Below are 14,027 nucleotides of genomic sequence, written 5' to 3'. Positions count from 1 at the left end.
ATATAAAAACTTTAACAGAAGTAAAGGGAGAATAGGTAGCAATAAAATAGTAGGAGACTTCAGTACTTCTTTCAGCAACAGACAGATCATCCAGACAAGAACCAATAAAGAAACAGTGAATTTGAACAGTACTACAGACCAAATGGACCTAACAGACACATACAGAACATTCTATCCAAAAGCAACAGAAAACACTATCTTTTCAAGCACATTTTGAAAATTCTTCAGGATAGATCATATGTTACATAACAAAACAAGTCAACAAACTAATTAAGATTGAAATTATATAAGGTATCCAAACATGATGGTATGAAACTTAGAAATCCGTAACAGGAGGAAAATTCAGAACTATGTGAATGTCAACACACTCTTGAACAACCAGTAATTCAAACAAGAAATCAAAAAGGAAATTTTTTTTAAAAAAACTTGAAACAAATGAAAATGAAACACAATATATCAAATTTATGATGTGCAGCAAATGTAGTTCTTAAAGGAAAGTTTGTATTGATAAATACCTACATCAAGGAAAAAGAACAATCTCAAATAAACATCCTAACATTATAACTCAAGGAACTAGGGGAAAGAAAAGAACAAAATAAGACCAAAATTAGCAAAAGAAGGAAGTAATAAAGAGTAGAAATAAATAGAGATTAGAAATACAACAAAAAGATCAATAGAACTCAGTTATCTTCTTGTAAAGATTAAAAAAATTAACATACCTTTAGCTAGATTAAGAAAAAATAAAGAAGACTAAATAAAATTAGAAAAGAGAGAGAAGACATTACAACTACAACCATGGAAATATGAAGGATCATGAAAGACTAATACGAACAATTACATCACAATTAATTGGCTAACCTAGAAGATAAAGTCCTAGAAATATACAACCTTGCAAGTGTGAATCATGAGGAAATAGAAAAACTGAACAGACAATAATGAGTAAGGAGATTGAACGAGTAGTTAAAAATCCCAGAACCAAGAAAAGCCCTGGATGAGATGACTTTCTGGTGAATACTACTAAACATTTAAAGAAGAATTAATTCCAATCTTTCTCAAGTTCTTCCAAAGAAGTGAAAAGGAGAGAGTACTTGCTAACTCATTTTCTGAGGCCAGCAATTCCCTAATACCAAAACCCGACAAGGACACTATAAGAAATTTATAGGCTAGTATCTCTAATGAATACAGATGCAAAAATCCTCAACAAAATACTAGCAAACCAAATTCAACATGATCATTAACATGATCATATACCATGATTGGGTGGGCTCTATCTCTGGGATGCAAGGATGTTTCAACAAATGCAAATCAACAATTGTGAAGCACATTAACAGAATGAAGAATAAAAATCATATGTTATCATATGATAACATCCAGAAAAAGCATTTGACATAATTCAGCACACTTTTGTTATAAAAACTCTCAACAAATAGAAGGAATGTAGCTCAACATAATAAAGATCATACCTGACAAGTCCACAGGCACAGTCATGGTGAAAAGCTGAAAGATTTTCTTTTAAGATGAGAACAAGACAAGGAAGCTCTCTCTTGCTGCTGGCGTTCAACAGAGTCCTATAAGGCCTGCACAGATAATTAGGCAAAAAAAAAAAATTAAAAGTCATCTAAATCAGAAATGAAGAGGGGCACCTGTGTGGCTCAGTGGGGTAAAGCTTCTGCCTTTGGCTCAGGTCATGGTCCCAGGGTCCTGGGATCAAGCCCCGTATCGAGCTCCCCACTGAGCCGGGAGCCTGCTTCCCCCTTTCTCTCTCTCTGCTTGCCTCTCTGCCTACTTGTGATCTCTGTCTGTCAAATAAATAAATAAATAAATAAATAAATCTTTTTTAAAAATCAGAAATGAAGAAGTAAAATTATCTCTTTTTGCAGTTGACATGATCTGACCTATGGAAAAACCTAAAAACTACACTGAAAAAACTGTTTCTATATACTAACGATGAACTATCTGAAAAAGGAATTAAGAAAACATCACAACAGCATCAAAAAGGATAAGGTACTTAGGGATAAATTTAACCACTGAGGTGAAAGATATGTACAACGAAAGTGATAAAACACTAATTAAAGAAATTAAAGAAGATATAAATAAATGAAAAGCTATCCCATGTTCATGGATTAGAAGAATTAATTTTGCTAGAATATCCATACTGCTCTGAGTTATTTACAAATTCAATGCAATCCCTATCAGAATTCTAATATAATTTTTCAAAGGAATAGAAAAAACAATCCTAAAAAAAAAAAAAAGAAAAAGAAAAAACAATCCTAAATTTCATATGGAACTAAAAACACCCCAAGTAGCCAAAACACTCCTGAGCAAGAATAACAAAGCTGTACACAGCTTTTCCTGACTTCAGATTATACTATAATATCATTAAAACACAGTAATCAAGACAGTATGCCACTGGGATAAAAGCAGACACAGAGTAATGGAACAGAATAGAGCCCAGAGATAAACTGACATATATATGGTCAGCTAATCTTTGACAGGGTGCCAAGATTACATAATGGAGAAAGGATAGTCTCTTCAAGACATGGCATTGGGAAAATTGGATATCTACATGTAGAATGAAAATGAAACTGAACTCTTACACCATACACAAAAATCAACTCAAAATGAATTAGAAACTTAAATGTAAGGCTTGAAACTTTAAAACTCCTAGAAGAAAACACGGGTAAAAAGTTCTTTGACATTTGTCTTGGCAATGATCTTTTGGATGTGATACTAATAACACAAGCAAAAGAAGCAAAAATAAGCAAATGGGATTACATCAAATCAAACAGCTTCTGCACAGCAAAGGAACCACAAACAAACGAAAACACAGCTTTCATAGGAGAAAATATTTGCAAACCATACATATCTGATAAGATTAATATCCAAAATGTGTAAGGAATTCATACTACTTAATCACACACACACAAAAATAACCCAATTTAAAAATAAAGGACCTGAATAGACATTTCTCCAAAGAGGACTCAGAGAAGGCCAACAGGTGCATGAAAAGTGCTCAACATCACTCATCATCAGAGACATGCAGATTAAAACCGCAATGATGTATCACCTCATGTCAGTAAGGACGACTTTAATAAAAATTAAATAACAAGTATTGATGAGGATGAGAAGTGGGAATCCTTGTACATTGTTGACAAACATGAAATGGTGCAGCCCCAATAGAAAATGGTATGGAATTTCCACAAAAAATTAAAAATAATACTGCCGTATTACCCCACAATCTCCCTTCAGGTGTGTATCCAAAGGAGTTGAAATCAGAATTGGATGTGTATCCAAAGGAACTGAAATCAGAATCAGAGATACCTGCACTCCCTTGTTCATTACAACATTATTTGCAATAGCTAGGATATAGAAACAATCCGAGTGTCCATCAATGGAGGAATGGATTGAAAAAATGTGACATGTACATACAACAGAAAATTAGTCTGCCATTTACAACATGAATGGACCTGGACGTCATTATACCAACTAAAATAAGCCAGACTAATATGGTATGATGCTGCTTTTATGTGGAATCTAAAATAGCCTCATAAAAGTAGAGAGTAGAATGGTGGATGCTGTAGGCTGGTGGGTAGGGGAAATGGAGAGGTGAAAGGTTAAAAGGTACAAAGTTTCAGTTGTGCAAGATCAATCCTGCAGATCTACTATACAAAGCACAGTGCCTATAGCCAGTACTGTTATGTACACTTAACATTTTCTAACAGAGTAGGTCTTACATTAAATGTTCCTACCACTGAAAAATAAACACATAGTAAATGTGGCAGGAGGAGTTTGGGAGGTGATGTGTATATTTATGGCCCTGTTGGTGGTGATGGTTTCACAGATGTATACTTATCCCAAATGGCTCGTGTTGTTTACTTGAAATATGTTACTTGAAATATGAAATAAATTACTATACATAATTCAAGTAAATGTGTCAGTCATGCCTCAATAAGTTGCTCTAAGCAATGAAGAACCAAATAAAAATTATAGAACTGAAAATATAATAAATTGGATCATTATTATTATATTTTGCATCAGAATAGACCTTTAAAAATTAAAAATTCATGAGCATTAAATTTGGGTTAGGCATGATACCAGGAGCTCGCTTGATTTGTCTCATTTGGTTTTCACAAAAATCCCTGTAAAAAAGGTGTCGTCACCATTTTATAGATGAAGAAGTGAAAAAGAAAAAGAGATTGAATAGCTTGCCCGAGGTTCTGACGCTGGAAACTTTAATCCAGTTTCCTCTGATTCTTAAACCTGTGCTTCTTCGCACTCAACTAAACGGATTACAGTGCTCCATGGGTGTAGTAATTCTCTTTCAACTTCCTAACTGCCCATTTTAGCAAGTTCATAATATCTAGCCTGACTTCAGAGGCTGCATTACTCCGCAGAAATGTGTTTTTAGAACAAAATTTATTTTATCCAACCTTTTGAACTCTGAGTTCTGTAGCTGTCAATTTCTTTTTAACTCTACTTATGAAACTTTTGTTTTAAATATTTATACTTTTTGCTTACTATGTGCATTCAATTTGCTAATACTTTTAATGACAATTAAGTGATGGTATCATCTATTTTCTGGGCAAAAAACTAGTCAGAATCAGAGAAAATTTACCCATAAGTTATCCTGGGCAAATTCATTTTATTTTACTGTATTATATTGTATTACATTGTATTGTATTGTAGTGGGGCAACTTCATTTTAAAACCACCTGAATTTGAAGAAAATTAGCTTCAAGACCTTAGAATCTCATAGCTATACCAGTTGATTTTTGCCTCTCTCTGTGTTGGAGAACAATATAATAGAAATTGTGTACCTCCTCAGTTGATATTAGACAATGTTGTTTCTTTCTCCCTGGTCTATATTCTAACATGTATCATTTGTACTTGTTCCTTTTTTTTCTGGCCTTGAGAAATTACTTAGTCTATTTGGTCAGCGGTAGTGATGTATTTGTGCCTGAGTATTTGTGCCTGCCTTTCATCCTCATAGAAACAAAATCATCAACAATTTAAGTCATTAGCTTTTAAAAGTTTCTGTAGAGACTATTGGACATATTCCATAATTTCAGCAAATGCATTTCATCATTTATCATGTTTTTCAGTGCCATTTGGCCAAAATATCAGTATTTTCTTAAGAATAAAAGATGTTTGGGGCACCTGGGTGGCTCAGTGGGTTAAGCATCTGCCTTCAGCTCAGGTCATGATCTCAGGGTCCTGGGATCGAGCCCCTCATCAGGCTCTCTGCTCGGCAGGGAGCCTGCTTCCCCCTCTCTCTCTGCCTGCCTCTGCCTACTTGTGATCTCTCTCTCTGTCAAATAAATAAATAAAATCTTTTAAAAAAGAGAGAGAATAAAAGATGTTCATTTCATTCTTACGCTGTGCAAGTTTAGACTACGTATTAAAGACTGAAAAGGACTAGCTTCTTTTCTTTTTTATTTTTAAGATTTTTAAATTTTATTTATTTGACAGAGAGATCACAAGTAGGCAGAGAGGCAGGCAGAGAGAGAGGGGGAAGCAGGCTCCCTGCCTAGCTGAAAGACCGATGTGGGGCTCGATCCCAGGACCCTGAGATCATGACCTGAGCTGAAGGCAGAGGCTTAACCCACTGAGCCACCCAGGTGCCTCAGGAATAGCTTATTTTCATAAAGTTAAATGACAGTGAGAACAAACCGTACTGAGTGGACTGGGAAACAGTGAGGGGCGGGGCGGGGAGGTGTTGCTCTTTCTACGTGACCCGCGTGTGATGCCGGCACCTGTCCCAGGACGGCTCTTGTTGCCTCAGGGCCCAAGGCTGAATCCCAAGACAGGAAGCATTTATTTTTCTAGCTCCTTCCCATTTCCTCGCTTACCCCGCTTTCTCTGCGCCTCCTTTGAGGCCTCTCATAGGATCTGACGGTGGCGGCCATTGAGAGCCTCCCTGCTGCCTGTTGTTTTGGGGAGGCAGACCCCTTAGACCATCTCTTCCATGATGCTTCCAAATAGGAGGTCTCTGCCCAGTCCCACAAGTAATTCTTTGTCTTTTGAAGATAGATGAAGAGAGTTAGAATCTAGTCTCCCTGCTCAGATACGATTTATCCATGTCATCTTTTCTAGGTCATGGTTGGAAATTGAGAATATAGTTGGCTTATAAGATAATTGAGACTAAAATCTAAAACACAGTAGGCCTCGTCAAGGGGTAGGTTAGTTGCATTAGAGAACTGTCTCTAATTTTGGCCTAGCTGAGGGCTTATACCTAGAGAAGGGCTCCTCCTGGGAGCTATTGTCTGTTTCTGGCAACTTCGCTTTTCAGGATTGGAGAAAGGTTGTCAGTGATTTGACTCTCTTCCTGAAATACTGCTGACCTCTGTGTTGTTGGTGTTTATTTATGTCTGGGCGTACAGCACTGAAGGGGCTATTTCATTTTTGCTATTTTGCTGAAATTTGTCATGCTTCCCAACATTTTCATGTCATGCCACAGAGAGAAAATGATAATCAGTACTTGGGAATGAGAAGGAATTTAGAGCTTAGAGGGGGCTGCTCAAGGCTGGAAGGACTGACCTGGGACTCTGGCCCCTCCTGGCTGCCCTGAGAGTGCAGTGGAACACTGGTTGGGAAGCTACCAATATGTAAGTCGAGACAACTCAGTTATAACCTTAGGGCCCAATCTGGCCACCGCCTAGGATCTTGTGGAGCATGGCCCATTATTTTCAGCAGAACAGGGTAGTCAGAGAAGCAAGAACCAAATCTGCAGCTTGGGTATGAGAAGATGAACACACGGTTGATACAAGATGATGATCTGGTAGAACAAGCAGAACCGGAATTGGTGATCAGCAGTCATCATCTAGACTCAGAATTGGGGCCAGATGGGAGAATCCCTGATGCAGGTAGGGACCCCAGTTAGAGAGCGAAGCTCAGTAATAGAGAATAACTCAGGGTGAGGAGCACGTAAAGGACTGGCCAGGTGGTATCTGCAAAGTGCAGCCCCACTTCTGGGTTGGGATTGAGATGCAGAAATCCTGTCCTGGGAAGGAATCAAGAAGAAAATGGGAACATAGGGCTTCTGTCCCAGCAGGGCCCCCAAATTCTAGCTGTGGCAGCAGACAAGGCATTTAAGAGCAAGGACAGAGGCATGTGCCTTTTTAGGAGATCCGGAGCCCACAAGACTGCCTAGACTCATGAACAGAGCATGAGCACAGCTGTCAGCACTGGGCACTGCTTCCAGTGGGGACCTTCGAACCCTACAGTGAACAACAGGGTTTAGCAAATTATCTTTGGCCTCGGATCAGTATTGGTCCTGGGAATGTGGGGAAACTCACCAACCTGTGCACAAAAGGAAGGAAAATTCAAAGGCTGAGGGCCATCCTGGGCAGGACACACAAAGCAGCGATTCAGCCTCAGCTGCCAGGCTCTGCTGCATCTAGCCCTCCACCATTGCAGCTTGAAGGCAGTCAGGAATGCCCTTCTTAAAAGGAGTACAGGACGTTTTCCTAAAGAAAAAAACATGTATACTGATAAAATTTAATTTACTTTTCTGTTTATCCTCAGATATTAATATTATGCTTAAATAATCTGAAAAGCAAAACTAGTTATTTTGTTTTATTTTATATTTAAAGATTTTATTTATTTATTTGTTAGAAGGAGAGAGAGAACAAGTAGAGGGAGCGGCAGGCAGAGGGAGAAGCAGGCTTCCCACTGAGCAGGGAGCCAGATGCAGGGCTCGACCCCAGGACCCGGGAGCATGACCTGAACCAAAGGCAGATGCTCAACTGACTAAGCCACCCAGGTGTCCTAAAACTAGTATTTTTAAATTGTCATCATTTTTATGTTTCTATTTATGAAGAGGACTGTTAGGACCATGGTTTTAGATCTGTTAGAAGATCCTTTTTAAAACTTGTCTGCAACTATCTGGTACTTTTTGCTTTGCTTAGTGTTTACCCTCTGTTCATATGCCTTGGTGCTATTGGTGAGCTTGTAGCTGACATTCTTTACCAATTATTTGGTCAAACCATATGAAACTCAGATAGTCGACTGCCTTTGTCTTTTAGAGACTACACTTTCGGGGCGCCTGGATGGCTTAGTGGGTTAAAGCCTCTGCCTTCATCTCAGATCATGATCCCAGAGTCTGGGATCGAGCCTCATATCGGGCTCTCTGCTCAACGGGGAGCCTGCTTCCCTCTCTCTCTCTCTCTGCCTGCCTCTCTGCCTACTTGTGATCTCTGTCTGTCAAATAAATAAATAAAATCTTAAAAAAAAAAAGAAAAGAAAAGAAACTACACTTTCATATGGGTCAACTGACCAGTTTCTGCTCTCTCTTCCTCCTTTTCCTGCACATAGCAAACACCCCCTTCACTAAGGAGGGCCAGGAAAATAGTCCGCTCCGTCAAAGAAGCCGCGTCTTCCACACAACACTGCTGCTCAGGGCTTACCCCTCAGCACGCAGTTTCTACACCTGCTATTATGGTCCTAATGAGCTCAAATTTGAATGTACTACTTTCCCATCAGTCAGAAGCTGACATTTTGCCTTGACCGACAAGAGCGTTAGGCTACAGAAATTTCAGCTTATGTCAACAGTTTTCTAAAGAGACTTTATCTTCCGAACCTCCTTTCCTCCTCAGTATTTAGCTAAACCACAATAAGTTTTAAAAAGGGGCGTTAGAGAGTAGTAGGGAATTTGGGTAAATTGGAAGGGGAGGTGAACCATGAGAGACTATGGACTCTGAAAAACAGTCTGAGGGGTTTGAAGTGGCGGGGGGGTGGGAGGTTGGGGTACCAGGTGGTGGGTATTATAGAGGGCACAGCTTGCATGGAGCACTGGGTGTGGTGAAAAAATAATGAATACTGTTTTTCTGAAAATAAATAAATTGGGAAAAAAAAAAAAAAAAAAAAGCTTTGTCATGGGTCTTGAAACATGGGTCTGGAAACAAGTCCCACATTGGACTTCCTGTTCAGTGGGAGTCTGTTTCTCCCTCTTCCTCTGCTGATCCCCCTGCTCCTGCTCTCTCTCACTCTCCCTCTCAATTAAATAAATACAATCTTCCAAAAAAAGAAAGATTTTTTTAAAAAAATAAAAGTTTTTATCACACACACCCAGGACAATTAACTCATCGGGTTTTTAACTGTAGACACACGCACAAGGACATGAGTAAGGTTCTGCATTTGCAGAAAGGCAGGCCAAAGCCAGGGATCCTGTATCATTCACACAACTGTGTTCTCTCCAAAGAGCACAAGTAAGCATGGTGTCGCAGTACGGAAATGGGTTCATGGCACAGTAGCAGGTTGGAAAGGGCGCAGACTGCTCTAGCTGAGATGTTAACATCCCCTCTTCTCTTGTACTTCCGTGTCCCATCATCATCATCTTTCGAGTTCTTCACCATAGCAGGCCACACCTGGTTTTGTCATTTAATATGTTCTTTTGCACTTCACACTTCATTCCGATCCGTGTAGCCTGGAGGTGGGGTGTCACCGGGCCTGCCTGGTGGAATCAGGATGTGTGGCACCCTGATGACACTACCGATGTTCCATTCCTCACCTTTGGAGACATGGAGGGGCTGGAATGGAATTAGGAAGCAACAGGCAAGGGACAAAATGACTAGAGGGACTGACTGATGAGTGAAGTTTGAGGGAACCCACATTTCTTTCCACTGAAGCAAGTCCCGAACAAGAGCGTCTGTGACTGCTGTCTACACTGCTGGACGAATAAGGCTGGGGGACAGAGCATCAGTGCCGTGCAGCACGAATCAGGTTGGGGGATGATGCGAAATTAAGAAAATTCATGACCGTAATACGTCATTTAAAAGTCTCAATTTGAGAATATGTATTAGATGGATAGCAGAGCTTCGGAATCATAGTATCTTAATGAAAACTTATTTGTGCTTGAAATAAACACTTCCCAGTTTCTCTTAGGATAGCCTCATACTTTCAACTTTTATCTGCAGAGAGTTCTTTCTAGAATTTCCCTTAGATCTCATATGCTGCAGCTTAAACAGTTACTGCCTCTGTGCTGTTACTGGAAACAGTTCTTTATCACATCTTAGCTTCTCACACAGGGCTGTAGTGACTGCGAGCATACTCTAGCCATTAGTCACAGCGAACAGGGTGCTGTTCTCCCCTGTAAACACCTGCCTCGGCTTCTCTTTGCACAAGAATTATACCACACTTCTTTCCTGTTTCTTCTTTCGGTGATATGAAAAACCTCACATGGTGCTAATTATTAAGTGATTTATTTTGAGGCTTCACAAGAAAGTGCCAAGCAACTTTGGGAAGGTGGCTTATCCTGTGTGTGACTCTTTTCTTACCCACACAATAACTCTATTAATATTATCTTTGAGTAAATGTAGAAATAATTTATGTTAAATCTTGATTTTTAGTGGTCATCTAGTACACACTCAGTAGTGATAGCTTTTTTGGTTTTATTATTATAAATTATATTTATAAATATATGTTAACTTCTTCACTGGGTTTATTTTCTCTAAAATTCTTATGATGTAGCAGATGCTCAGCTAATGGATTATTGAATCAGTAACTGAATAAACCAATAAATCAGCACCAAGTATTACAAATTACAGAACATGCATATAGAGAGGACTCTCTTGTGTGAAGCAAAGGCTGCTTATCCTCCCTACTGCCCGCTCAGATTCACTCTGTCTTGTTGGGCAGGCTGATGTCATCCAGAAGATCAATTCTAGATATAGGTTGATACTAAAGACCTTCTGGGGTTAGATTGTATACGGACTGTCCTTGGAAAACTCCATCTGCTTGAAAATAAAGGAAGGGGGCACTTGGGTGGCTCAGTGGGTGAAGCCTCCGCCCTTGGCTCAGGTCATGATCTCAGGGTCCTGGGATCAAGCCCCGCCATTGGGCTTTCTGCTCAGTGGGGACCCTGCTCTCCACCCCCACCTCCGCCTGCTGCTCTGCCTACTTGTGATCTCTCTATCTCTGTCAGATAAATAAAATCTTAAAAAAATAAAATAAAATAAAGGATGAACTGTATTGGTCCCTGATTTTATCATGCCATTAAAATTTTAAAAAAGAAAATGTTCATGCATCCAAAAAGAATTTATTATGCATCATATGTCAGCAAATATACAGTAAATTGGAAGCAAATTCCTCAAAAAGACCAGACTGCCTAGATACCGATGCATTTGACTCTGTGCTTCTCTAAATGGAGAGGATGATAACAGTATGATAATAGTAACAACTACTGTGTTGGGGTGTGTGTGTGTATGTGTGTGTGTGTGTGAGATTTGTCATGGTTCCAGCACCCCTTGGAATTGAATCTGATTTTCCCATGTAACTGGAGAGAAACAGAAGCTTGAGAATGAAATACTTTCCCCTGGGGTTGCCTGCAGCTGACCATCACCCCTGGGCTTTCCCTGAGAGTGGTTCCCTCACTCCTCTAAGCAACAGCCGAGGTTTGGGGCTTCTTTGGAGACAGGGATGCAGGCACAGAAATCCGATGGAGACTACCAGTCTGTAGAAAGAATCAGATCATGTGTCCCAGTAGCTCATTGCCAGTTAGGCTCCAAACATCCAAGATGGAGGATTCAGCCTTTGCTCTGGTCTCTGCCTTTCATCTCAGGTGTTCCTTCACATTCAAACACAACACTTTCTAGCAGGCTTCAGGAGGATTAAGCAGAAATACAGATACAGTATTTCTAGATACATGAACGTTGAGAAAGAAAAGCATAATATTCTCTGATAACGGTGAATATTTTTCATGGCCCATAGTATCTGGTGATGTAGGTAATGAAATCAGGGCATACATATCAGAAGATGTAAACTTTGAATCAAGTGTTTATATAACATTGCCATTGCTCTCCCAGAAGCACATTATTACATTATTCTTAGATGTTTAGGTTTCCAAAATAGTAAAAACTGTATGTCTATAGCAGATGACTATACCTTTCATTCTCTGGAACTAGTGTCTGTGATCTGGAACTTGAGAGTTCTTTGAAGGGCAGTATGAAAGGAAGCTTATTAGGGTGTCCTCAGTGGAAGAAGAAGGCCTCCCTCCAGTTCTTAAATTTTGGATGTCAGTCCGTCTCTGTGGTGGTGGATTCCCGGTCAACTGCTGTAAACTGACAACTATATGCTCGTTTTTATACAAACCAGTGCTTTTGGCTGCCCGTATTCAGACATGAACCTGAAAAAGGAGGCAACTCTTCATGATCGTCTGAGAGAACAAACACTGGCAAATTTGGAACCCGACTCTTCACATTCGAAACCGAAGAACCTCTGTGGCTTGAACTTCAATGGAAAACATGAAATGGTGAACAATCAGCCCAGGTAAGGAACTTTTGAAAATGTAAACCGGAAAGTGAACCATGTAGAAGAGTAAAAGAACAACATTTTTAATAATAATACCTAGTTCCTTGTGTTTCTTTGAAATGGTTGTTCACTGGCTCATGGGATTCTTCTAAGGTTTAGTCTTCATTTAAAAAAATACTTTTTATGTCTTTGTTTTCAAAAATTTAGATTCACGTCTTTCTAGATGTACATGTTACACATGAGCAATAAGAAAGCACATCTCATCTATAAAGTTCCCTAAGATTCGCTTTTGCCTTGAGAACATCTTTGTTCTGTGGGTTGGTTTCAGAGATGGACTCTTTAGGACGTGGAGTATGGCGTCTGCTCCATCCTACCAGGATTTCCTGTCCTGCCTGATATCTGCCTTGTCCTTGTTAATCCAGGTGCCCCTCCGATGTGATTTCTTCTAACTCAGAACAGTTTCCCTGTTGATTCATTGGTAACACGTGATCCTTTCGTTCTTAAATGCGAATTTACCGCTTGAAGCAACAATTTCCAGTTTTCATTTACATGTTACTGTTTTCTAGGGAGCTGCAAATGCAACCTTATTTTTTATATGTTTTAACCTATGGCAGGAATTATAAACATAGAAAAATCTGACACTCAGGAAATAGTGGGAGACCAGACAGAGGAGGAGCCAAGAAAGGCTGGTCAGAGAAGCAAGGAGCGGGTGTTTTTCAGACCCTGCTACAGGCAGAGGCCCTCCTGTTAAAGCCCTTCAGAGACTGCAGACTCCCTGAGCTCTGAAGGAACGGTTACCTGAGGGGGGCTGCTGTTTCTTCCCAACCTCCAGAGCCTTGCCCTTTTCACTCAGCCCTAGGTGGAAGGAAGAAGCAGGTGCCTCTCATCATGTGGGAGTCTGAGCTTCCACTGAAACAACTTTCTGCCCCTTTATGCCTTCAGTCCCAGCGAGGCTGCTGCTTCCCTCTCAACAAGACACCTGTTCTTTGGGAGAGTTTGGTGCGAAGTGTGGGTTTTGTTTGTTTTGTTTTTTTCAAGCAAATGTTGGTATAGCGTATTTGGGTGGCATTTCCTTCTTGTTGAGTAGTTGATTTTGCTTCTGCACACCTCTGTGCAGATTACCTCTCCTTTACTGCACCATCTATTTCCTGTAGATACACATGCCTATTTTTGTAGCTGTGTCGTGCATTTTTTATTATTTGTTAGACGCCCACTTCTCTTGTTGAAACTTCACAGGGTCTAGCTGTTCTTTACTGCCTCTTTCCCACCCACACTGTTTACAACTGTAAGTAGTTGAGAGCTCCAGCATCCTTTCCGTGTCCTAGTTGAGGGAGAACTTTTTCCTTTCCTTTTTAAAAAACTGTTGTCCAAGGAATGGTGTTTATTTATCCCAGAATTATAGTGATCAGTACATCCTTTTGCTCATATTCTTTCTGTTCTGTTACCTTTTTATTTCCCAAATAAAAACTTAGCTCGTGTCTCTTGTAAACATTTTAGACATTCATCTTCAGTGTCAAAAGTCAGAGAGACAAAACAGATCTTTGAACCGCTTCAAAAAAAAAAAAAAAAAACACACCAAACTGTTAAGCCGCCACATTCTCTGAGGCTAGCTAAGCCTTTCTTTTCAGCAAACACGGATATATGGCCTCTCCTCTCTTGAACTCCTCTTTGGAACTTACTCTTTTCTTTTCTTTTCTTTTTTTAAGGTTTTATTTATTTATTTGACAGAGATCACAGGTAGGCAGAGAGGCAGACAGAGAGAGAGGAAGGGAAGCAGGCTCC

At 39.8% G+C, this 14,027-nt stretch overlaps 1 protein-coding gene across 1 annotated transcript in view; it reads left to right on the top strand.

Moving 5' to 3' along the window:
- Window positions 1-14,027, top strand: part of L3MBTL4 (L3MBTL histone methyl-lysine binding protein 4) — a 448,888-nt gene that overhangs the window by 319,614 nt on the left and 115,247 nt on the right. Inside the window, exon 15 of the mRNA XM_044243369.1 lies at window positions 12,090-12,263. Within this exon, the coding sequence (XP_044099304.1) occupies window positions 12,090-12,263 (174 nt within the window). The remainder of the gene's footprint in view (window positions 1-12,089; window positions 12,264-14,027) is intronic.

Source organism: Neovison vison, chromosome 3, assembly GCF_020171115.1.
Source record: "Neovison vison isolate M4711 chromosome 3, ASM_NN_V1, whole genome shotgun sequence".
NCBI lineage: Eukaryota > Metazoa > Chordata > Mammalia > Carnivora > Mustelidae > Neogale > Neogale vison.
Note: the sequence above shows the minus strand (reverse complement) of the source record. Positions and strands in the feature narration are given on the sequence as shown.